The sequence below is a fragment of the Lytechinus pictus genome, chromosome 2 (assembly GCF_037042905.1).
Source record: "Lytechinus pictus isolate F3 Inbred chromosome 2, Lp3.0, whole genome shotgun sequence".
Lineage (NCBI taxonomy): Eukaryota > Metazoa > Echinodermata > Echinoidea > Temnopleuroida > Toxopneustidae > Lytechinus > Lytechinus pictus.
Window position 1 is genome coordinate 47,027,664 of NC_087246.1, and position 27,734 is coordinate 47,055,397.

Sequence of the window (27,734 nt, forward strand, 5' to 3'; positions counted from 1 at the left end):
ATGCGAGAAAAAGAAAGCAGCTGCGCCGTTTTTGTACCACCTAGTACCTGACCTCTTCAAAAAGAATCCGTCACGTATTAATGTTCGTTATGCTGATTATTTGTTGGTGAAAACACTTGTGAGAGCTTAGGTACAAGGTGATCATTCAAATGATGCTAATGTTATATCTGATGACAATTTTGTAATGATGGAATCAAGGAGCGAAAACCCAGATGAACAGAAGCAGCAGCTGCAAACAGCGATGAAAGCTGTCGGGCTTGCGATTCAACTTGATACCAGCGGCAGCGTTCCGGTGAGTAACATAGTGCGTTTCCGTAGACTTCGGCTCGGCAGATGGATATGGGCAGATGCAAAGTGTGTGGGTTTGACTTTGAAATTGAATTGATTGTCCCAGATAAACTTACAGTTTGAGAAATAATTATTAGACCACTTTCTGACCATGCCTGCCAAGCTCCCATCAGTGGCGTATATATAATTATAAATGAGCAAAAATTTTGCCCACTTGTTCTTCTTTTGTATTTTAAATATGAAATTAGGTTTATTCAAAAATTTTCTACCAAAAACTAAAACAATTGGATTGACAACTGATTTAGTGCATTAGTTATGTATTGCCACAAATTATTTCATCATAATGGAACACATCATTTACACATGTATGAAAAAAATGAAACATTTGTGATTTCATGTAATGACATAAGAAAAGGGAAAGTGGGGATGTGACATCATGATCAGCTCATCTAATGATTAAATATTCATGACGATGTGCATATACCGTAACTGTTTTAAAAAAATATTTATAAACTGCAAAATTAAATAACTTTGTTATTTGTTATCCAATTTTGATGAAATTTTCAGCATTTTGCTCTGTGAATTTTACTCTATTTATTTAGAAATAAATATTTTCAGCCCAGACCGTCCCTTTAAGTCACTGGTTCACCCCGACCATTCGCCATACAGAAAAATGTACGGGGTGGGACTGATCTGAGACCAGTGCCGCTAACACTGTCATTTCTATGTAGGAACGCGCGAAGTAAAAGAGTCTGACTTACCAATTCTTGTGTTGACCCAAATGCAGATTTTGGTTCTACTTAAACAGGATTCCAATGCCCAATGAGTCAAATATCGTCCTTCAATTGAAGATTTCTTTCTAAATCGGGTAAAATCATAAGGAAATTTTTTCCTTATTCTCGTCTGGTCCATAGTCTCCTACGTAAGTATTTCAGCACGCCCTCTTGTGCTGAATAAAAGAAAGCTAGCCACTGAACAGTGGCAACCACAGAGCTGGTTACAATAAGCTCCTACCTGTTTCCGGTGAAGCATAATAATAGGAAGCTCCGCAGTCCGGGGACTGTAGTCTTTTTCTCACCTGACACCACTAACGTACCTAAGGGGCAGGGAGGGCACACTGCACCCCCTGACGAGTCACAACTCATGCAAGGGACGTACCCCTGCCCCCCTGACGAGTCACAACTGATCCCTGTGACAAGCCACAAGTGGCCCCCTCTTTTGAACTTGAAGACCTTTTTTTTTTTTTTTTTTTTTTTTTTTCTTCAAATTTTTTTGGCGGACGAATTTGCCCCCCCCCCTTGGAAAATCCTGGGTACGCCACTGCCTGACACTCATATTTTGTTCACTATTTTTTTTTACACAAGAATTATTGTTGTCACAGGCGGGGGAGGGGGGGGTACACATTCAATACCCCTTAAATTTCAGGAGGAGGGGAGAGTTCCCCTTAAGAAATAAAGAAAAAAAAAAACAAAGAACAAAGACTGAGAAAAAAGTAAGAAATAAAAAATCAAAAGAATTAATTTACGCTCAAAAGAAAAAAGAAAGAAAGGGTAAGGGAAGAGGAAAACAGACAAATGATGTTCTGGATACAGTACTAGAAATATTATAGAAAAGCCCCCCAAAATAGCCATTTGGAGTTTTTGGACTTTTTTATTCTTTAAACATGTTTATCTAGACGAAACAAAATTGCCAATCTGTCGAGGCTATCGAGACATGTTTACCAGAATGCATCACGAGTAGTGTTTCATCCATCCGGGTGGATGAACCTCTATGGCTTCGTGATATTTTTTTCTTTTTCGATTTGTCACGATTAAACACCATTGAACGAACCAAGAGTAGTGACGGTCACCGGAGGTGGAAAAATCGGGTGAGTTTTTAGTCATTTTTCATACTATTTTCAGCAAATAGATCATATTTGTTATATAAATTTATGTCAAGTATCACACTTGATCTAGTTCGATAAGGTCATTATGTTTGGGTGAGGGAAGAGGAGGAAAATAGTCGATGCTTTTTTTGGCCATGCTAGTGTATACACACGAGAACGAGGTTATATTATAACCTCGTTCGTAGGATGAGTGCTTTAAGTGAAACTGAAAAATATTATAACTTTCTTCTTTTACATCTGATTTTGATGATATTTTTGTGATATACTTGTAGGATTTTTCTCTTATTATTTTAATCAACTTTTTGTTGGGGTGGACTTGTCCTTTAAGTATAAAGAAAACACATTTTATGCACTTTGAACGCTACAATAGCCGTGCAATTAACTCTAATAACGATAAACGTTGACAACCTTATCCCTACTACAAATACAACATTCAAAATTTTTGAAGGAGTTGGGCCTACTATTGATGAAAATTTATCCTGATATAATCATTTACACAAGGTCACAACTTCTGTTACGAAAGGTGTTGGGATAATTTCCAAAAATTAAAACCAAAAAACTTTTCTACTTTATAATGTTTTGGTGCTTCCTCATCCTATCACACTATAGTTTGGGGTAATTGCGGTTAAGCAAAACTTAATCCAATTTTGTTGTTACGAGAAGAGCATTCCGTATTGTTTTAGTGACTCTAAAGTCATTAATCTTGGTATAAAAGTAGTATCAAAACAAAGAAATAGCCACCCCAAAGCCCCCTATCTCTATGCCCACTGGCTCCCATACAATATGGTCCAATAATCAATTTTGAAGACCCAGGCTGTAGAGGTTAGAATTCCAAGGGGGTGTTGCAAGAAATATTTGCAATCAATTGCAGACATTCTGTTGTCATGTGTTTTGTGATTATGACTTCAATCCATTCTAGTACGACTATACTGTACAAAGAGGACTACTCACCAGAAGGAGAAAAGAAGAATCTCAAAATGTTCTGTTCTATTAAACGTATAGCAATGCTTCATTTGGTATTACCGGGTATTCAAAAATCAAAATGGTATTCATATTATCAATGCTCTCACTTTGAGACCATATAATATCGCATGCAATCAATTCCAAGTTAAAAAAAGACATTAAAAAGTGAGTTTTTTCACAATTATATATATTATATGCTGATGTGAGCTCTTAAAAAGAAACCCAAATAGACGTTTACATTGTATGTAGATTGTACATAGAATATGTTTATTTGTTTTCATATTCGTTAAATGCACAAAACTTGGAATTTGAATGTAAAGTGTAAGTCACACGCTAACCCTTGAGAACAAATGGTAAAGTGTTCCTTCAATCAAAAGAAGTGATGGGACTGAAAGACCATTTGATCTGAACAGATGTTGTACATCATGCACGATAATGTAGAACATAATGTATACAATACTGTCAATTAAATTGAATTCAATTTCAATTTATTAGATATAATTTTATAAAATACAAACATACAATGCTGTAGCCAAAAAACTAATTGTGAAATGTTAACATTAAACTATGATTTACATATATATACATTCAAAGATTGTATACACTCAAGATAATATTTACATTTGAAAGAGAAAACAGTTGGTTGATTGAAACATGTACACATGTTTGAATAAGTGAGATTGTATGTGGTAATACCAGCCTGAGTGGGATTGGAATAATTATGTATTGGAAAAAAAATGTTTTGAAATTTAAGTATATAACAAAAAGGTCAGAAATATCATTCAGGTTTGATTTGCATTATGAGATTATGAAATACAGATTTGTAATCAAGTTATTGCAATGGAATTAATAGTATAGTTATGTACATGTAAACACACAACCTTTGACATAAATTGCTTTGAGATGTGAGATTGAGGCTGGTAAAATAATTCATAATAATTCTTTAAGAGAACCAAATTTTAAACAAAAATGTTTTTGTATACTAGATGAATTTAGCATCATGAAAATAATGAGAACAATATTAATCATTAAAAATCTGCACATAGCGATAACATCTGCAACTGGGCATTGACCAGTTTGACAAATGTCCAACTACAAAAAGAGCATTCCCTAGTTTTTATTGTGTATACAGCACAAGAATTGGAGAATAGGATTACAAAGAAAAATCACCTGACAGGAAGGAGGCCGTCTCTGTTGGCTAGATTTCAGAAATTGTGAAGAAAAAAAATGAAAAAGGTATGGATTTTTAATGGTATAATTATGTGATGTCACATTTTTATCTTTATCATTACCTTTATCTGAAAATTGAAAATGATCTTTGCACTCAACATACATGTATGTATCATAGTCTGAGTTATTACAATTTTTGAAGAGAAAAAATGTCTAACCGTACGTAACATTGCCAGTTCCATTTTTAAACTGTTTTGAAAAAGGGAGAAAATTTGAAAATGGATCACCAAACCCTCCCTTAAAACTGCCAAAATATCCCCCAAATTTATTTCAAACTGCTTGAAAATAGACTTCGTATACAAGTTAAATCAATATAAATTTGAATTGAAAATAAAGATAAACTTTCTTAGATATGACTTTGTGTGCATGTGTATCAGTGCATGTAACATTGGAAATGGCCAATTTTTAAGGTGTTTATGTCATCTCTTCCCACATGCTTAATTGCTTAAAATGTTTTGCAAAATTGTAAACAGTTTTTCTTGTGGTCATAGTTTAATCATCAGTAAATGTTTTGACTCCGGGCCTTAATGTATCATAAGATGTTTCATCTCATACACTCTTTTCTCACTTCATTTTCTTGACTGATTTTTTGTTTTTCTTTATTCCATTAGTTTGAATTCTCACTGCTACACTAAGCCAGCTTTCACTAGACGTGCCTCATAGATGACATAATTCATTACAAAATGCACCATTAAACAAGTTACAAAACTAAAAAAAGAGGGCAAAATTATGAGCCACTCAGAGGCTATGAATTACAAAGAAAATTTTGATGTAAAAATTTGGTTAATTTTCTTCTTCCTTCATTTGATTTTTAGTTGAAGTACACCTTTTTAAATTTTGTTTGAATCATATGTACGTGCAAATACAGTTACTCAAGTAGCTCAGCCGATGTCTTGACTTCTTGCGATCCTAGAGTTGACGTTCAAACAAAGCCCATCTTGTAAATGCATGTGCTGACTTCTGTCATCAGGTTAGGAGTGAGATCAAAACTAACTTTCATCATAGTATATCTATATATTAATACTATTAAAGGACAAGTCCACCCCAACAAAAAGTTGATTTGAATAAGAAGAGAAAAATCGAACAAGCATAGCACTGAACATTTCAGCGAAATCGGATGTAAAATAAGAAAGTTATGACATTTTAAAGTTTCGCAAAAAAGTTATATGCACATCCTGGTCGGTATGCAAATGAGGAGACTGATGACGCCACTATTTCTTTTGTATTTTATTTTATGAAATATTCTAATTTTCCCCTCATTGTCAAGTGAAACAACGATTAATTCCTCCCTAAACATGTGGAATTAGCATTATTTAATATTATATGGTACAGTCAAATTGATCCTTATTGTCAAATCTGTAAAAAATGAAATATTGTATAATTCAAACAATAAAAAACAAAAGAAATAGTGAGTGATGGACATCACGGACCGACTCATCTGCATGTCACTGATTGTGCATATCACCGTTTTGTGAAAAATAAGGGAAACTTTAAAATGCCCTAACTTTCTTATTCTACATCCGATTTTGATGAGATTTTCAGGGTTCTGCTAGTTTGATTTTTCTCTATTCATTCAAATCAACATTTTTTGGGGGTGGACTTGACCTTTAAAAGGAGTTGTATGTTTACTTTCATTCTTGATCTTAATCTAGGATGCATATCTCCACTATCTGAGCTGTATGCAGTACATTTCACAAGCTCTCCTACAGGATGCCAGAGTGAAAGGTAAGACGGGGGACTGTTTCTTGAAGCAATCTTGTCAGTGATTGCCATTCACTAATTTGATCTTCAGCCAATCAGATACAAGGATTTCAGGAGCTTATGACACTTGTTAAAAATCATTCAGTCACACGTGGCACAATAAATATGTACTGTAGTAAATCTTTGCAACATTCATGCATAATTTCATAGCTCAGACAGTACATTGTATTTGGACTTATCAAATGATTGCACATTTTTTCCCGCAAAGTTATCAAATCGAACATCAGGACTTCATATCCACAGCATATCATGGTATTATTATATTGGGGGTGATAATGATTATCAGTTAATACATGGTAAAATAGGCAGTCTGTGTGAACAAGTATGAACACAAAATTACACAAAATGTTGCTTTATATCTGTTTGTCAATTTGATTTTCGGTCCTGGGCCCCGTTGCATAAAGTTACCATCATGGTAACTTTGCTATCCAATGGTATCTTTCATGAAATCCTTGAATTTGATTGGCTGTTGATCATTGTTACCATGGTAGTTACCATAATAGTAACTTTTATGCAACAGGGCCCTGTATTAGTTAACATTACATGGAGGGAGAACACAGCTTATTCATCCTTTAAAGTTACGGATGAAATAAAAACTTTTGTGTAACAAATTGATTTTTGACCATTAGTGAGATGATAAAAAGTAATGCTGATTCTCTCGTGAAAACATGCACTTGCCCCCTTTTATAACTGTGCCCAGGGGACTGTAGAGTTGTTCTTTACTGTACCAATGCTGTCATTCTACTAGTTTTGCTTGAAACTTATATTCTGATTCTCATTTTCTTTGCAGTTTCTCAAGCAGCAACGGTAAACCTGAAGACAACAGAATCAATGAAGATGGTGAAGCTTGCCCAGCGATGCAGTGAGCGTGTTGTCGATATCCTTAATAACATGGGTAGGTATTGAGTATAATAGCCCAGCAAAGTTGTGAACGTGTGGTTGATATCATCATTAACAAGAACAGTTGATGTTATCAACTCAGGCATTCAGGCTCCCTCGGCAATTCAGTGAAAGTACTCTAAATTAAATGCACCATAATTACCCTGGTTTTAGCCAGGCCACTTTTACGCGCTCAAGGCAGCGCTTCAAGGAATGAATTCCTGCCCGTTACCCATTTACCTCACCTGGGTCGAGTGCAGCACAATGTGGATCAATAATTTCTTGCTGAAGGAAATCATGCCATGGCTGGGACTTGAACCCACAACCCTCTGTTCCAAAGTCCAGAGACTAATCCACTGGACCTCAACACTCCCAACATCAACATCTCACATATCATTCTGTCAGTATACAGGATTATTAAAGCCAGGCTACTCTTACGTGCTCATGGCAGCGCTTCAAGGAAGGAATTCCTGCCCGTTACCCATTTACCTCACCTGGGTCGAGTGCTGCACAATGTGGATCAATTTCTTGCCGTTAAGGAAAGCACGCGATGGCTGGGACTTGAACCCACAACCCTCTGTTCCAAAGTCCAGAGACTAATCCACTGGACCTCAACACTCCCAACATCAACATCTCCCTCCCATATCATTCTCCTGTCAGTATACAGCCAGGATTATTAATGGGACAGTTACACCCAAACCGACCAATAAGATGCCATTCACACTAACGTAATAGCTTTGATTGGCCAGGAGTTGGTTTCGTTGGTGTGCCTGTAGCATAATGGCTTCTAAGTAGGCCTACAGTTTCTCCTTAAATCTAGATAACCTGTCTTTGGTCCTCAAATTGGCAACAATCAATGATCTTCAAAAATAGTTTGAAATTCGTTTAATAATTTGTATTGATTGAAATTTTATAGTGCAGAATCAAGAGGCAATAAATATAATTGATACGCAAATGAGAGTACCAGTAACAAACCTGTGAGGGTTCAATGACTTTATGTACTGTGTACTTAATTTTATTCTTGTATTTTTTTATTTACAGATGAGGCATCAACTCCAACAAATATGCCTGTTCTACCCACCCAACAGACAACGACCTATTCTCCTTCTCCACCACCTTCACTGATATCATCATCATCATCATTATCGTCATCGCTTTCGTCGTCAGTTCCAGCAGGTCGCATCTCTCCATCTATGTTTCCAGCAGTCCCCTCCACCTTGTCGAATGCTGCACCCACCCATGTTGCAGTGGTACGACCCACTGTTCAGCAGCCTACTCACCAGAGGAAGACCGTTCCAAGTGCATCCCCAAGCCAACAGAGGTAAGTTTTCCTTTGGAACTGTAATGTTTGTGCATGGAGATTGGATCAATGTCCCTATAATGAATTTTTTCAGATCACTGTTGAAGGCTGAAAATGTTAACTTTCATGTGTATGTAGTTTATCATAGTTATATGAATGATATTTACACATAATTTTAAAGATAGTTTCGGTTTATATTTCAGAGACTGTGTTTTATGATATTCCTCTCTTCATCTAATAATTGTGAATTCATAAATCATTATTCATACATTGTATGCCCTATGGTACTTTTTGTTTTTAGCGCCTCTAAATATCCATTATTATTATTATTACTATTATAATTACCAATTCTAATTCATAATTGTGATTATTTCTGAATGCAAATCCAATGCAATTCAGCCTAAGTGGGTGCAATATATAAAACCGTACTGAAACCATAAACGATAATAGATATTCTCCTTTGTGGTATTGTGTGTGGTGAGAAGCACTATAAGTCTTTGAATTGATGAAATATAGACCAATGTATTGCATTTTTGCATGACATTTCTCTTGTCATCACTTTACAGTGCTCAGGGTCATATATTTGCAATGTGATGAAATGAATCTAAATCAAACAAGTACATGTACATGTACATGTGACATCTAGACACAATTAATTCATTTAATGGTTCAATTAAGTACTGTAAGACTATATCAGATTGTCTTCAAAAAGTTCTACTTAAGTGTTGGTATTAAGCATATCTCTTTATGTAAACACCCCAGTACATACACCATACATGTGTTAACATTATTCAATATTTTCTTATAACTCTCTACAATATTTGATTATTCTTGTGACATTTTGTTATGGAGCATAAACTAGTGTGCTTTCGAATAAATATACATGTGTGGTACATGTGCTATGTTTATCTTTTCAAATTCCCAAAAAATTGTGCAATTCAGCCACTGACTGTTGTGTAATATACAATTTGAGTGAGCCTTGTAAATGTACCTCTCAGTATGTCTGCTATATGCCAAAGTGTTTGGGTTTATTTTCAATTCGTCTAATGCCAATTTATCCAGTTGCCAACTCGTCTACTATCATTTGTTCTGCCGTTAGTTCATAGTTCCACTATCCACATGGTCTAATTGCCAATTCATTCACTCACTATTTCGTCTGATAACCAGTTGGTCCAATAGCCATTATGACATTTGGTCTAATTGGACTAAGTTTTAATTGTGCAAAATGAATGAAAATGAAAATTGAAATGGATATTAGACCAACTTGTTATGAGACGAAATGTTCATAGACGAAATGGTGATTAGACGAAGTGATGATTGGACCAAATGTTTATTGGACCAAATTGTTGTTAGACGGAATGTTGATGGACGAAATGGCGTTAGACTAAATGAAAGTAGACCATGTGGTGAGTGGACGAGTTGTCAGTAGATGAATTGGCAATTTACCACTGTTTTTCCCAAATTTAACATAGAGGGCACATGACTCCCACTCTCTAATCAGCGCCAAGGAGGGAAGATGAGTGGATCGGCGCTGTCTGCCCTCTATGTTAGCTTTGGGAAAGAGAACTTCCAAACACCAAGGTCCTATCTGGACTAATGTTTGGCCAGTCTGACCTCCTAGCCTCCTATTACCTCATGGCACGAGACTTGTCTGTCACTTGTCTGCAGTGCAGTCATCGATGTCCTCTTTCTTCCGAGGTCTCATTTTTATTATTTTTTTTATCTTGAATCTCTGAGAGTTTCAAACAGGGGTTTCCCCCTTCATCTTCCTTAATTGGTCAGCTGATCGAATAGGTTTAACCATCGGCTTGTTGATGGAAGGTTCTTTCAATTTATGTTTGATTGATGACACCTGTTTCCTCTGTGCTAGTGTTATATGACCAATATGGCCGCCCCAACAGTTCAAAGGGGTCAAGAAGTACATGTATGCTTTTTTGCAAAAATTATCAAGCACACAATGCATGTGATTATTGTAAAGGAAGCTGGTAATTAATCATTATTTTTTTTCATTCTCTAATTTTGCTAGTAATCTATATTGCATATTCAGAGTTCATTAGAATTAGAAAGGATAAAAGATGCATTGCATTAAGGCCTATATGAAGAGAGAAATAGAGAGACAGATAGACATTGGCCGTTATTCACAACGTTTGTTGTTGTTGTTGTTGTTTAGCTTATACGGCGCGTATCATTCAGTATTGAATTTTGAGCCATATTTGTTTTGATTTGATCAGTGGTCTGAACCAAGGCATTATTATTTAAATCATGGTTTAGACAGATTTTATGCACTTGCAAGTTATTACACATACTTCAGCGAGCATATTTTATAGGAAACATCCAATAATGAATGTACACTGTTGCCACAGCACACTTAATTTAGTTAATTAATGTATGTTGCTATCAAGTTTACTCCATTGTTTGGCTCCTTAATCCTGTACAAAGGATTGGAAAATGAAGGTATCCTATGACAAACTGTTTAACCATGTCCTAAGTGAGATGGGATTAAATGTGTTGTTTTTAGAGTCTGATGGCTATGAAGTGTACATAGTTAAGAACTTTCTGGCACTAAAGGTACAATGTTGTATTGCTTGAAGCAGAAAGGGTACATTGTTTGTATTAGGCATGTGATTGCTGTCCTTTCCTGTGGAGAATACAGGGTCTGTCCCCTACAAAATGATTCACTCAGTCCTGTCTGTGATCTTGTGACTATCATCGTCCTCTGGCTAGTTGGCTGGCTGGCCATCACAGTTGATGACTCGCCTAAGTCCGTCTCGCAGTGTCCGTCTGGCAGAGTATCGTCATTCAGTGTTGTCATGGATCGGTCTTTGTCTTTGTTATTGGCAGTGGCAGACCTGACACGTGGCCAAACTTGGGGTTTTCATGGCTTTCACAAAATGAGTTGCCTGGGACATTGTGATTTAAGTTGATGAAGCCATCTGCATGAAAAAAAACTGTTCTGCCATTGTTTTGGACTCTCAGATGTCATACGGATTTTATTGCTGGCTCGTACCATCAAAAACTGCGATTTGTTCCAGACAGGGTGACAGATCTTGTATCTTGAGTGGACGGATACTGTCAGTGAGTATGCCCCTCTTCCCAAGTTGGTTTTCTGTCGAAAAGGTGTGGCATGTGACGTAGTAAGTTCAAAGTCGTAACTTGCCGTCTGTTTGAACTCGAGCCAAATGAACTCTTCTTTGCTTTATTATTAACCTGTTGGAAACTGAATGATTTCGCTTTTACACGCGTTTCCCATAGACTCCCGCTTTCATATATGCAGGCTCAGTCTCCAAAAGGTGAATTAGGATGTACCGGTACATGTATGATTTATTTTTTTGTTTCTATAGTAATGAGGCTCTTGGACCATTAGAGAAGGCCTACAGAGAGAACAGGAAACTGATGGCTGCCTATAGGAGCAGATTGAACAAGATGCACACTACTAGCAAGAATAAGAGCCTTGTGGTAAATATCTTTTCAAACCTTTTTTTACTCCTTGTATGTTCCCAAACTTCAATTTTCTCCTGTTCATCTGTCTCCTGTTTCTTACCCTGCTTGTTCATCATGCATGCATGGTAGTCTTCTTTCTTCCCCTCTCTCTCTCTCTTTCTCTCGCCCTTTTCTAGGGTCTCTCTCTATGTCTGTCTGTCTCTTTATTTTTGATTATCTCTCTTTCTTCCCCCTCTCTTCTTCTCTTGCCCTTCTAAGGCCTATTTCATACTGACAGACGAAGTGGAGTTACTCCGGAGTCCAGAAGGAGTTACTCCACTTTGGAGAGCAGTATGAAAATTCTAGGATTATTTTGATCTGGATTCAAAGCAGAGTACACAACCTACTTCGATAAGAGGGTTACAAACGGGAGTGGGAAAACGGTATTATGGTCTCTGACTACATATCTGTCTGCCTCTTTCTTTTTCATTATCTCTCCCCCTCTCTCTTTCTCCTGCCCTTCTCTTGTTCTCTGTCCATTTCTGTCCACCTTCTTTCTTTTTAAACTCTCTTTCTTCCCCTCTCTCTCTTGCTCTCTCAATTGGACTATCCATTCATCCTCCATCCTTGTACTAGTACTTTTAATCTTACTTCACATCTTATTTCTCTGTTTCTTGGTTTATATATTCAACCTGTTGCCTATTGCAACAAGATGGTCCCTGTTCAGTGCCAACAGTATGTTACAGAGTAGTTAACAAGCTAATATTTCCCCTTTTATTTCTTATTCCTACCAGTTGATAGCCCCTCATTTCTCACTTTCTATCATGCCATTTCCCTACCTCCCCCATCTTTGTTCTCTCTTTCTTCTCTCTATCTTTTTTCTTTCACTTTTCCTCATTCAAATCCATTTCCCCATTTCACCACCCATGTATTCCCTTCCCCATATCATTTCTCTCTGGGCCCCGTCTTACAAGGAGCTGCGATTGATCCAGTCAATCACAATTGTGGAAATCCTTCCATACCATACTTTGTTCTCCAGGAAATTGGCACAATTTCCTTAGTAAACAAAGAGAATCACACTGAATCTTCAAGAGAACGATAAAAGTATGAATGTAAATCATAGTAAGAAAATAGTTTGAACAAACGTGCATAATAGATGTTGACGTTGCTGGCCGTCCATAGTTGAGATTGATTAGATCAATCTTAACTCTTTGTAAGACGGGGCCCTGAAGCCGCCCCTGATATCCCGTTGTAATGATACAGTCACATCGGTCATACCAACTCCAGACAGATCAAATCTATTTTATTATTTCCAATGACATGCCATCTGTCTATTTGGATTGTGTTTTGTTGATGTGACTGTGGTTTAGTTTGACCTCTCTCTGCCCCTATTAAGAACAAATCTCTTAATCCCCTATGACTCTTTCTTCCTCATTCAATGTGGTTTTGACACATTGGGAGCTCCATTGGTTAAAAATCTGCTTCTGTTTAATGAGAAGAGGCAAGTTTAGAAATTATCCACTTCCTCTGTAGCTATGAGATATTCACCTGTATGAACAGTGCATCATAGAAAAAAGGACATAGGGATTTTGTTTTATTCTTTCCAGTAAAGGCAAGTGTAATATTATTTTTTTATCTACAATTCATTTTTTGTCTCGCCTGCATAGCAGAGCGAGAAAAAAGGCGCCGGTTTTCCGACGTCAGTGGCGGCGATGTTGTCAACATTGAAATCTTAACCAAGGTTGAGTTATTGAAATGTAATCCTAACTTAGGAAGTATATGGACCCAGTTCATGATATTGGACATAAGAGTAATCAAGTATCGTTGAACAAGGCCTGCCTGAGTTTCAGGTCACATATGTCCAATGTCAAAGGTCATTTAGGGTCGATGAACTTAGACCATGTTGGGGGAATCAACATCGAAATCTAAATTTTAGTGTCGAAATTGAGTTGTACAGGAAAATTTGTCAGGGTTGCTTAGGGATACAATGAACTTGTGCAAAAGTTGAATGGCTCATCAGCAGGTGGCTTTGAAAGCTACCAGTAGAAATAAAACATAACAAACCCTTAGATAGGCCTAGTGTTTAGTGTGGCTAGTTTGCAAATTGATTTGTACCAGCAAAGTGTTTGTATAATTCCTCTCCTAAAAAGTGTCATTACAATAATGAAGTGCCCATTCTAAAGCATTGGAAAGAGTTCAATCATGTACCTATGCTTAGAGTATTCCAAGACAACTCTGTGAGTATAATTGTATTATATTAATGTTGCTGTGAGTAGAGTTGTGTTTTTTATGGTTTTTGTGTTAACCCATTGACTTTTAAATTCTGTTATTCCCATAGACTTTGTAGAAAGACTATCTGGTTCCAGTAGGCAATAGGTTTATAACCTCTTGCATATGCTTCCAAAGACGATTGGGTAGATATATGTAATTGACTAAGTCTTGTCAAATTGATAAACTGTTCAGTCTTGGTTATAATATCATGAGTTTGTAAGATTGTTGTCAGTTTGTATACAGTGTTCTGAAAATGTATTTATTTCATTCATCATTTCAATTTCATTGAATCAGAAAGAGATTTTGATAGTCTACATATGATGATCTCAAAGTCAATTTTCTTCATAATTCCATTTTTCCCTGTAATTCCTTAGAACCTGACATTTCAGCGAAGGCTGATGGAGAACATGGCCATTGCCAAAGCCCGGGAAGCAAGTGTATCCTTTTCAACCTCCTGCAAAAAGTTGTTCACTTAAACTTGAATACGAACAGCTTTATGAAACGGCCCCCAGGATGCTATATATTCGTACGTTCTTATATAGGAATTTGTATACATTTGTGTGTTTTTCATGGCCATTGAAATCGGCCATTAACATCATACACATAAACATGACTTGTTACATCTTCTTATAACCAAACCACAGGGATGAATCAACTTGATAGTATCAAGTTAATTCATCCCTGTGGTTTAGTTAAGATTGTCAACAACAATGTAATTGTTGCTAAGGTGAATGCAGCACCATGAAAATGTTTTTGTTCGATGTGTACAATCTGTGGTGGTGGATCATATCCACTACATAAGTCAGGCCTGGTGATTTTCTTTCTTTCTTTCTTTCTTTCTTTTTTTAAATTTTTTTTTTGGGGGTTAACCTGAAGTCAACTCAATGAATATGAATCATCCTAGATATATGTAGAGCTTTACTTTGGTGAGGAAGCATTTGCCAACCTAAAGTACATACATGTACTAGGACATTGTTTGAGAAGGATAGATAGCACAACCTGTTGCAATGTCTGCTTGTATTTTACTGTGGTAAAAATATTGCATGTCAGAATATTACATGAAATTCAGGAATCTCCAAGTTATAAATTTGTCCATACATGTATATCGATCACTATTTCTTTCATTTCAGAATTTGATAGATATTTGGAAAATACAGAACTTGATATAGAACGATTTTGCATGAAATGCCTATTTAGATGGCAATTCATCTATTTATTAGTTATTAATACACTTAGCTATGAATGAATGGATCATGAGTTCAAATCTCGCTATTGCCTGTATGCATTTTGGCAAGGCACTTGTCACATTTCTATTTTTTTCATCCTTTGAATAGGCACAGATTGGCATCATTATTAATGTGTGATATTTTTTTTGTAAAAAAGAAATAAAAAGAATTATCACCTTAACTGATCCACTCTCAGCTTGCTAAAAAGATCAAAGAACGTCAACAGCGTCTTCAGGAACAGGCAGCCCAGAGATTCTCCTCTAGCGGCCAGCCAACCAAGGAAGAGATGGAACTCAGAACAGTCTATGCCAACATACTGGAATACGAGAATGTGAAGGTATGGGACTACACTCCCTGAAACGTAGTAAAGATTGTTTAAGGGGGTTTTCCTAATGCCTACATACTGGATTACGAGAATGTTAAGGTATTCGACTACGCTCCTATGATGGTTTATTTCCAACTCGTCTACTATCATTTGGTCTACCATCAGTTCGTCCACTCACCACATGGTCTACTTTCATTTAAAGTCTAATGCCATTCCGTCTAATAACCAGTTGGTCCAATAGCCATTTAGTACATATACCATTTGGTCTAATTAAACTAAAGTGTTAATGAAGGAAAAGAAAATGGGTATTAGACCAACTGGTTATTAGACGAAATGGTAATAGACGAACTGGTGATTAGATCAAGTGATGATTGGACTAAATGGTTATTGGACCAAATGTTTGTTAGATGAAATGTTGATGGACGAAATGGCATTAGACTAAATGAAGGTAGACTATGTGGTGAGTGGACGAGTTGGCAGTGGACGAATTGGCAATTTACCTCTGAAACATGGCCAAGTTGGTTAAGGGGGGGGGGGGGGGTTAGATCAAAGGGTTACCATTGGTGTAAGCATGTGCCGCCGCACAGAAACATTGTTAGCATACAACAGATAATGTCACAACAAGGCATTATTTACATCTTGGATCAACATTTGACATCACAATCTGATAGATGTGACTTGGACTAATATTAGCACTCTGTTAGCGTAACAACATTCCTGTTCAGCTGCCCCTGGTCTATGAGTATGCCAATGTCAAGATATGGGACTACACTCACTGAAACAAGTTGGTTTAAGGGGTTGTCTATGCCAACATACTGAGGTATGAGAATGTTAAGGTATGGGACTTTACTCCCTGAAACATGGCCAAGTTGGTTACGGGGTTGGTTTAAGGGGTTCAAGGGGTTACCATTGGTGTAAGACTGATCTATACTAACATAAAGGCCTTTATGTAAGTACGAGAATGTCAAGATATGGGATAACACTCGCTGAAACATAGTAAGTTGGTTAAGGGGTTTAAGGGGTTACTATTGGTGTAAGTCTGGTCTATACTAACATAAAGGAGTACGAGAATGTCAAGGTATGGGACAACACTTGCTGAAACATAGTCAGTTGGTTAAGGGGTTGTCTGTGTGAAAATACTGGAGTACAAGAATGTAAAGATTTGGGACGAGACTCACTGAAACATGGCCAGGTTGGTTTAATAAGTTCCTTTTTGTGGCTCTGGAATTACACTGTTTAGCATTCTAATGTTAAAAATGAATCTTTATGATCTTGAATATGCAAGCTTCCTTAGAGAGGTTCAGTTCGAGGAATGAAGAAAATAGGTTTGTTGTTAGCTTATAGGCAGGCAAACATAAAGTCTTGATAAATCAAACCACCACCAATTTCTTTCAATATTTACCCTTCTGAAGACATGGCTTCAGGAATGGCGCAAACGGCTGCAGGAATCGCCCGGCGACCTTGGACTAATCCGTGACCTGCTCACCGACATCCTGTCTTGTGACCAACACCCTCTAAGCCAGCTCCTCAAGCGTTATCAGATCACCATCTATCACAAGATCATGCCCCTCATACAGAAGGAATTGCCCTCTATAGAGGAGATTGTGGTTCCGTACAGGGACGTCCAACCACTGAAACTGCAAGGTAAGGTATCTACAACCGATCCAGTACTATATGGATAGTGTCCTTATCTTGAGTTTGTTCTGTCCACATGTGGACAATGTCCCCTGAGGTTTGGTCTAGCCTTTATGTTAAATAACCCTCTTAGATTTTATGAATGTCATTTTGGTTAGTACTGTAGAATTTTGATCTCCAATGTGGTTAATGTTTTGGATACAATGGTGATTTTAACAGTTAGGTCATTTATATTCCTCTATCGCAGTGGGTATGTTTATTCAATATTTAATTTTACAGGAACGATTGAGTCGAGATAGTTGAAAGAAGTAGATTGACTGATTTCGCTCTTTTATTTTCCTTATTTTGTTGTTATGAAGAACCCAGAGCTGTACCAGAGGATGGTTTCACCACACCAGACGCTCTTGATCAGAGCATGGAAGACACATTAGCCCAACGCCTTCATGCCCTTCGTGAAAACAGTACCTCGAGTGTGGAGAGTGACTCCACTGAGCCTCGACCATCAAGCCAGGCCAGTAGCATGCTCTTTGCTCTCAGTGATGTGAGTGATGACATCATGGAAGAACTGATGTCTGATGATGAGGAGGAGGTGGATGCTCTAGAGAAACTGAGCATCCGGGAAAAGAACATCCATCGGCAGCACGGAGGATGTCACCAGAGAACAGTGGGTGAAAAGGATGTTGGTGATGATGATGAGGAGGGATGTGAAGAGAATGGTCACCTGGATGACAGTGGCATTCAGAATGGTGACGAGTCCTCCAGCACAGATGAAGCTGCTCCATCGACAAACATCCAGGATGAGGATCTGGAGAGTACTTCCGATGGAGCAAATGTTGCAGGAGATGCTGCTCCAGAGGTAGACCAGATGAGAGAGATCACGGATGAAATCAGGAACGATATTGAACAAGCCTTGGAAGATGGTGAAAGGCTATGCAAGGAATTAGAGGGAGAAACTGCGGGCAAAGTTGAGGATGATGAGGATGGTATCAGCAATGCAGTTGCCATGACAACTGGTGATTCCATGACTGATAAAGACAGAGAAAATACAGGTGATGGTAGGACTTCTGCAGCTGCTGCAGGTGAGCAGCATTCTAAATATGATAATAGAGAAGGGATCAATGGTCACTCTCACCCTGATACTGATGAAAGAACTAAAGTTGAATCAGGAGATGAGAGAACTATTAACTCTGAAGGAAATCGGCCAGACATGCAACCATCTAACAACCCCCCAACACAACTAGACAGCTCAAGAGGGGGTGTGGCAAGTGACGGTGAATCAACAGATGCAGGAAGAACGGTCGGTGAAAGAGAGAGTGATGAAGGAAAGGGGAAAGAAGATAGGGAGGAAAGTATAGCAGAGATGAGGTCTCAAGCTTTGAGTAGACATCTCAAATGCATCACCAAGGATGTTCTTATGTTTACAGGTAAGACGTTTCTGTTGCATGAATCTTGCAATGACTGTAAGTCAATTTTAGGTACAAAATCAATCATAAGTGTTACATTTAATTGCAGATTTGCTTTTTGAATTTTTTTTTCTTGTATCAACAGGTATTGCTTTAAGTAAAATTGATCTATTACTTGTAAATTTGCAACTGAATTTACATTCAATTGCAGCTATTTTCTTGCAACACCGAGATCCATTAATGATTTCTCGACATCTGGGGTGTCATAAAGTGTAGAAATTTACTTCAACCCATTCTTGATGCCAATGAACATGTGTCCATGAACCGATTTATAAATGATTAGATTCATAGAGCAAAATCTTTTGCTATGTTCTCGGATATTCGAGGGGAATTCTAGAATTTCTCAATGCAATCTGAGTGCATTCTAAATATTTGGGCCAATTTCTTTGGCCTTTGCAAATGTTTTGATCATATTCAAACATTTTTGAGGTGCATTCGAAGTGGAAAGAATATTGAATGGTGTTGGAAGGACATTCTTAAAGCATTCTAAGTATTCTCACATCATTTTAGCAGCATTTGAAACATATTGAACACATTGTGAGACCTGAATAGTGAAAAAAATCTTGACCAGCTGTTGGTTGAACAACATTCTTTTCATACCGGCTGATTCTGCGCTGTTCTGAATAAGTACGATGGGGCCTTAACTTTTTTTTTGAAATTACGATACAAGTGCATTTGCCCTGTCCCATTCATGTCTATCAAAGTGATTTAGAATGCTTGATTTTATAGTAAATACTGAAACAGTTGTCGCCGAAGGACATTCTGGGGTAAAAAGTGCAAATTCTTACAACACCCCTGTAGAAAATCGTATGGTCCTAGTAAGTCTCCATCATAAATTATCCAAAACCATATACATGTACCAAAAAATTTATATACAAATGAAATTTAGTAAAGTCCCTCAACATAAGATATGAGTGTCACTAGTGCTGGCTGTTATTTCATTTCAATGTTGGTGGATTGTTACCAGCAAATATCGCTGATAATATGATATATCGCCGAGTCTGAAAATTCATAATATTATATGTTCATTGTGAGCTGCAGTTCCGTGAGAGAAGGGAAGGGGGAAATGAAAGTAAAGTTTTCATTGGTGCCCATCCATGAGAAGCGGGCATTTGGGTACCAATTTATAATATTTTGTTCTTATTCTGTTTCCACGATATATTAATGTACATTTAATCGTAAAAGAATTATCGAATATCCAATTTTTTTTTTCATTATTGCATAATTTTGATAATATTGAAATATCGCCAAGCAAAATGCAGACTCATTCCTGATCAGGCTTGTTACTATTGTCTTTGTGTTTTGATGCCGACAGAGCGCCTTCAGTCCTTACTGGTAGCTGTGTATGAACAACTCAACAGTACTGCAGCTAAGGAGCAATGTATCTCTGTCATTGAAGATTTCCTTTTCAAGGACATCTGGCAACCTCTCCTCATGCTCTTCAGGTATATTGTCGCAAAGAAATTGTTTTCTTGATTTTTCTTTGCTGGGAAGTAACTCTAAGCTCTTTTGCTATCTATATATTGTCAACTGTTAGTCCAAGTAAATTCATAGTGTTTTACATTTTGGCATTTGTTTGTATTATTGGTTATATTGTTTTATAGAGAAACAATAGTTGGAGAATCCAAATTGAATTTGAATATATGAGTAGTTCAAAAAATGGAAAGGAGATTGGCAAAAAAATGACCTGGGGGGTGTTTCACAAAGATTTAAGTATGACTTAGAGTCGCACTTAAATGGCAAGTTGCGTGCGGTATAAAAGACATCACCGCATTGGTCAGATCACGGCAAGTCTACGCGCAATACTGCGGATTGATCAATAAGATTGCACATTGCATATCATGTACGCGTCGGCATTTAAGAGCGACTCTAAGTCATACTTCAATCTTTGTGAAACACCGTACCCCTCAGATCTTCATTATAAATGCTGAACGTAACAATGACAATAGGCACCAGAAGGGAAAAGAAAATGGGGAAGAACCAAAATAATCTGGTGATGCTCTGTAGAAAAAGAAAGGAACTAGGCTGCTTGAAGGTCATTGGCAGTATCACAGTTGCTGAAATTTCAGAGCGGAGACTCTGTGGAGCCCCTATGTGCCACATTTTATCATGAGGATAGGGGAATGGGTCAAGGTCAGAACATAAGTGCTAATTTAGGTTTAAGTCCTATCAAATAACCACCCAATTATTGCTGAGAATTTAGCAGAATCAGCCTGGCATTCATCCTCCTGAAGGGTCTTTCAGGGTTCCCAGCCCATCAGGGAAATCAGGGAAAATTATTTTACTTTTTTCCAGTCAGGGAAAAATGAGGGAATTTGATTTTAAAAATACCTCAAATCAGGGGAAAATGCCTCAAATGAGGGGAAAAATCAGGGAATTTTGAACGGCTCAAAAGTCGAAAGCGCAGTAGTCAGTCAGACTCTGTTATATTTTGTTGCATATCAAAACAACATCAATTGAATGACTTATGGTGGTTATGGGTTATGGTGGATGGATGTATGTAATAGTACTAATTAGTTTTACATTGTTTTTATACTGAAAATTAAAAAAAAGGAATTCACTGCAACAACTTAGAAAACATGCGAAACTGGGAATGGGTTTAAATAATTATCAGGGAATTTTTAAACTTCATCAGGGAAAAATCAGGGAACTTTGTTTTCTTGAAGAGCTGGGAACCCTGGTCTTCATTTTCAATCATTAAAAAGCCTTTGTTTCATTTGGGTTTTAGTCGCTTCAAATTAAATGTAACAGGCCCCAACTGTTAAAGGCTTGATTCAGGTGAACTAGTTTTCAATCCACTGATTCCCCCCCCCATCTACTACAGACGTTACAACTACAAGAAAGAGGGATGCGCCGCCATCGCCATGACGATGTACCAGCATGCATTGCCTCAGCACATTGGAGTCGTAGAAAAATTCTGTCTGCTTAAAGAGGGCGCTGTTCAGGATGGCAGCGAAGCATCAAGCAGTGACTACCCTTACCGGGCCGCTGTAGAAGAGCTGCAAAAGCTACAGAGATATACATGTCCACTTCAGAAAATCGAGTGTGTAGGTAAGATGCTACATGTATTTCTGATGGTTTGTATCCACTTGGTACATTTTGAAGAAAAAAAAACACTACACCATCTACATTGAAAGTCTTGCAGCCTCGCAAGTGAAAGCTAAACCCCCCCACAAACCAGCTAAACTTTCATGTTCTCATCGGTGAATGATATATCACGCATCATCTTGATGTGTCATAATGTTATAATTATGTGAAAATAGCTTTTCCCATTCCTTATTATCATTGTGCATATTAGAATGTGTCCAAGTTTGTGATTATAGTAAGAGAACTTTAATAAAAGGTTTTTCCTATATATGTATACAAGATCTTATTGTCTCTGTAAAATGAAGTATGCACTTCTTTTTGTCTATTTTAGTGCGAGTATCCAGGATTGTGATTGAATGTGTTGGAGATTACTATGAGAGTCAAGGCAAGCCAAGACAGAGCCCAGAGACTACGGTGTAAGTTACATAATATTTTCTCTTTAATCAAACACTTCCTTCCAAGTTTAATAAGTAATCTAATTTGCCTGATGAAGTTAAGAAATAGCTTCTCATCACATAAAATATTCTGCCCCTAATTTGTATGACGGGTGTTACATGATATGTTGCTGTGAATGGTGGATGATTTTCAAAATTCTACTATACCAGGTGGATGTTTCATAAAGCTATTCATAAGTTAAGAGCGACCTTAAGAATGACTGGTGAGACTTACTTACACGCTAAATAATCACCAGTGAATATTTAATGGTGAATATCATTTTCCACAAGAAAGGATCACCAATTGTTCTTAAGGTCACTCTTAACTTTAATACAAACAGCTTTATGAAACTGACTCCAGGGGGTGTTTCACAAAGAATTAAGTGTGAATTGAAGTCGCACTTAAATTCTGAGTTGCGTGCGGTATAAAATGCATCATCGCTTTGGTCAAATCATGCTAAGAGGACACGTTCTAAATTGGTCATTACATATCACATGTGCTTCAGCATTTAAGCATAAACCCAATTCGCACTTGCCTCTTAATGAAACACCACCTAGAACCCGGGGGGCCACTTCCATTGACAAGTGGATACCATGCACGACCAAAGAAACGTGTAAAAAGATTTGGCACGTTACGTACGTAACGTAATAAGGGTGTCAAAAACATGAAAATACTGAAAAAAGGGTATATATTTCGCTAGGAAAGCTACCTGTTAACGGTCAAATTTACAAGGGTATAAAAAAACTAACATGCTTTATAAAGAATGTACTTTTTTCTCTAACACTACGTGTTTAGATTTCGATTTGAGCGAGGTGTGGGAGGTGGGGCGGTACTAAATCCAATGTAAGTAAAGGTAATGACATAACAATTAAAATATAGCTGTACTTGTTTAGCAGGTCAATTCAGGGAATACTTGTCAAGGGTACCGTTTTGTTTCCAATACTTGTTAAGGGTAAGTTTTCACACGCCAATTCTTGTTAATGGGTGCATTTTCAGAATATACTTGTTTTGGGTGCTTTTCGAAACCTCAAGGTCACGCCTGGTATACACTTGTCTATAGAAGTGCCCCCCCTGGACCCAGTATAAAAAACCTTTTTGCATGTCAATGGACCTTGATGGTGTTTTATGTAGCTTTGTATTTTAGATGACTTTACTCACAACTGGTGACCCTTTCTCATGCAAGATCCGATTTTCAAGAACTTTAAATCCAATCTGTTCAGACTAAATACAATAAATCAATCTTTATTTTGTCTCTGTAGTGGTTGTGATGATTTGCTGCCTATCCTAAGTTATGTCATCATGCGATCATCCCTTCCTCAGATTGTCTCCGAGTGTAATGCCATGGAAGAATTCATCCACGAAGGGTGAGTCATTGTCTACTTTGTTTGGACAATATTCTGAGTGATATCAGAGAAGGGCAATGCAATTCAATAATTAACCTTTTTGTACGTTCGACTCCCATTTTTCTCTATTCTTACCTCACTTTATGAACAACTCAATGCATGTTGATATCGTCATTTGAGATCCAGAAGGGCATTATTGCAGCTGAAAGATGTTCATTTGAGAACCAGAAGGGCGCTATTGTGGTACAATGTCAATGGTAACAGCGCCCTTCTGGTTCTCAACAGAACATCTTTGATCTGCAATAGCACCCCTGTGGTCCTCATTTGACAATATGTGAGGATTATAAATTTTCAGAAGAACTAGAGAAAAAGAGGAAAATCATTTTAGGAAGTTCTTTCATGTTGGGGTTGGATGTATATACTTTAAATGAAATTGCTGAGAAGTGGAATGGTTTAGTGTTCAAGTAAAATTTTATAGACATATGAATTTACTGGTTTGTTCATATGTAGGGGAAGGTGGGGTAAGTTGTGACACTTTTTGCATTTTGCATGATAGAATTGATATGACTAGTAATATTGTAGAAATAAGTACCTTGCCTTTAAATATGATTTTTGGGAAATCTTTTTCACCTTTATACAATGTTCTACCCCCACACTGAAAGTCGTTGTGACTTTTGAAAAAAACGATGTCAAGTGGCACAACTTGCCCCATCTGTGGGGTAAGTTGTGCCACCTTCTAGGGTAAGTTGAGCCACAAAAACTATGTACAAAATGTATGCGGGAAGAACCAGCATGTCAATTTTCTATTTAAAGTCTTTTCACTTGCTAATTCTCTTTAAATACTAACATTCTCTAAAAGTAAAAGAACTGTCATGTGAATTTGCTCTTTCTGCCTGCATATCGATGGCTTTTTAAGGTTTGATGTTTTTTTTAATTTACATTACCATAAGAATTACCATGGCTCAACTTGCCCCATGTTGGCTGGCTCAACTTACCCCAGTCCGAACTTAATGCGATAATTTCGCATCCACACATTTCTTATGCATCCATCATGTAAAAGATTGTGACAAGAATGAAGATCCATACCTGGACTGACAATGTTGTTCTTATGTCTTTTTATATGTAAAGACGTGTGTGTGTAAAAAACACTTATCTATTTCACACCCTTTTTTACTTTTTTGGCTGAAATTTGTATTTTTCCCTCTAAAAAAGTACTTTTTGTTTCAAAGTTGAAAACAATGTGATGGGGTTAAGGGTTATGTAATGGGTCATCAATACATGACACCGCCATAATGTCTGACTCATTCATTATTGGCCTGGGGGTGGTGGCTCAACTTGCCCCTATGCTCAACTTACCCCGCCTTCCCCTATGCTGTGCATGAGTACAACAGGTCATCTATGAGTTACTTAAAAGAATTATATGTGAATTGCAAAGTAGAAAGATGTGATGCTATTCGTGTTTTAATCTTTAAATCCATCTCTTGTTTATTTTCAGATATTTATTTGGTGAAGAAGGTTACTGCTTAACAACCTGCCAAACAGCACTCAGCTACGTCCTTAAACTTGGCAGTGCCGATGAGCTGTCAAAATCGTAATACACATATTAAAGTTGACATTAGATATTACATCAATTTTTTCTTCAACATCTTTCACTGTCAACCAGCCACTATTTTGTAAAACTTGGACATGTAGGTAAACAAGTATCACTGATCATCGATCCTTTTGACCGTCGGAGTTCAGAAAAGTTACCACAGGGATAACTGGCTTGTGGCAGCAAAGCGTTCATACCGATGTTGCTTTTTGATCCTTTGATGTCGGCTCTTCCTATCATTGTGAAGCAGAATTCACCTACTTAATTTTTGGCCACAAATTCAAACTCAAGTGTCATGTTGGATCATTTAATCTTAAAAAAGTTTGCAGCATCAACATCAACAATTTTTCATCAACATCTTTTACTGCCAAACAGCAGCTTTTTGTGTAAAATTTTGACATATTTCTCATTGAAAATCCGTAATGAATTTCTGTTCACAAAATCAGGCTCAAGTGTCATGTCAGGACCTTAAACTAAAACAAGATTACAGCATCAATAAATTTTCCTCACCATCTTTTACTACCAACCTGCCACTATTTGATAAAACTTGGACATAAAGGCAAACGAGTATCATTGATCATATGACATGAATTTCTGGCCACAAAGTCAAACTCAGGTGTCATGTCGGGTCATTGAATCTTGAAAAAGTTTGCAGCATCAACATCAGAAATTTTGCATCGACATCTTTTACTGCCAAACAGCAGCTTTTTGTGTAAAATTTTGACATATTTCTCATTGAAAATCCGTAATGAATTTCTGTTCACAAATTCAGGCTCTAGTGTCATGTCAGGTCATGAAAGTTAAACAAGTTTGCAGCATCAGAAATTTTACCTCACCATCTTTTACTGCCAACTGGCCACTATTTGATAAAACTTGGACATAAAGGCAATCAAGTATCATTGATTATATGACATGAGTTTCTGGCCACAAATTCAAACTGATGTGTCATGTTGGGTCATTGAATCTTAAAAAAGTTTGCAGCATCAACATCAGAAATTTTTCATTGACATCTTTTGCTGCCAAACAGCCCCTTTTTGTGTAAAATTTTGACATAAAGGTAAACAAGTCTCATTGATAATCTGTAATGAATTTCTGTTCACCAAATCAGACTCCAGTGTCATGTCAGGTCAGGAGAAGGTTGCTGAATCAGCATCAGAATTTTTACATCATCATCTTTTACTGCCAACCTGCCACTATTTGATAAAACTTGGACATAAAGGCAATCGAGTATCATTGATCATATGACATGAATTTCTGGCCACAAATTCAAACTCAAGTGTCATGTTGGGTCATTGAATCTTAAAAAAGTTTGCAGCATCAACATCTTTTGCTGCCAAACAGCAGCTTTTTGTGTAAAAGTTTGACATATTTCTCATTGAAAATCCGTAATGAATTTCTGTTCACAAAATCTGTCAAGTGTCATGTCAGGACCTCAAACTAAAACAAGATTGCAGCATCAGAAATTTTACCTCACTATCTTTTACTGCCAACTGGCCACTATTTGATAAAACTTGGACATAAAGGCAATCAAGTTTCATTGATCATATGACATGAATTTCTGGCCACAAATTCAATCTCATGTGTCATGTTGGGTCATTGAATCTTAAAAAAGTTTGCAGCATCAACATCAGAAATTTTTCATCAACATCTTTTGCTGCCAAACAGCAGCTTTTTGTGTAAATTTTTGACATATTTCTCATTGAAAATCCGTAATGAATTTCTGTTCACAAAATCTGTCAAGTGTCATGTCAGGACCTCAAACTAAAACAAGATTACAGCTTCAGAAATTTTACATCACCATCTTTTACTGCCAACTGGCCACTATTCGATAAAACTTGGACATAAAGGCAATCAAGTATCATTGATCGTATGACATGAATTTCTGGCCACAAATTCAAACTCGGGTGTCATGTCGGGGGTCATTGAATCTTAAAAAAGTTTGCAGCATCAGCATCAGGAATTTTTCATCAACATCTTTTACTGCCAAACAGCCCCTTTTGTGTAAAATTTTGACATAAAGGTAAACAAGTCTCATTGATAATCTGTAATGATCTTCTGTTCATCAAATCAGACTCCAGTGTCATGTCAGGTCATCAGAAGGTTGTTGAATCAGCATCAGAAGTTTTACATCACCATCTTTTACTGCCAACCAGCTACTGTTTAATAAAACTTGGACATAAAGGCAATCAACTATCATTGATCATATGACATGAATTTTTTGGTCACAAAGTCAAGCTCAAGTGTCATGTCAGGTCATGAAAGTTAAACAAGGTTGCGGCATCAGAAATTTTACATCAACTTCTTTTACTGCCAAAAAGCAGCATTTTGTGTAAAATTTTGATACAAAGGTAAACAAGAGTCTCCTTGATAATCCGTAATGAATTACTGTTCTCAAAATCAAGCTCAAGTGTCATGTCAGGTCATGAAAGTTAAACTAGGTGTCGGCATCAGCATCCAAAATTTTACATCAAAGGTCAAGATTAAGTGTGACCAATCATGTGCTTAGAATTTTAGATGGCATGTAACAATGGCACTGGGTAGTCTCTGTACCAAGTCTGTAGGAATTTCCATAATTCAGTAGTCAATCGGTTTACCCCATGTCCTGCTGTGTTTAAGTAATACGTGTTGTTTC

The 27,734-nt window shown here is 37.2% G+C and overlaps 1 protein-coding gene across 1 annotated transcript; it reads left to right on the forward strand.

Annotated features, from left to right (window-relative positions):
* Window positions 1–27,734, forward strand: LOC129254147 (VPS9 domain-containing protein 1-like). The gene is made up of 14 exons (XM_064094963.1): window positions 1–292; window positions 6,019–6,091; window positions 6,918–7,022; window positions 8,048–8,327; window positions 11,648–11,762; window positions 14,372–14,434; window positions 15,420–15,560; window positions 16,961–17,192; window positions 17,543–18,607; window positions 19,962–20,091; window positions 21,471–21,697; window positions 22,065–22,149; window positions 23,428–23,532; window positions 25,007–27,734. The coding sequence occupies exons 1-14, from the start codon at window positions 185–187 to the stop codon at window positions 25,104–25,106; spliced, it is 2,829 nt and encodes a 942-aa protein (XP_063951033.1). The 5' UTR covers window positions 1–184; the 3' UTR covers window positions 25,107–27,734.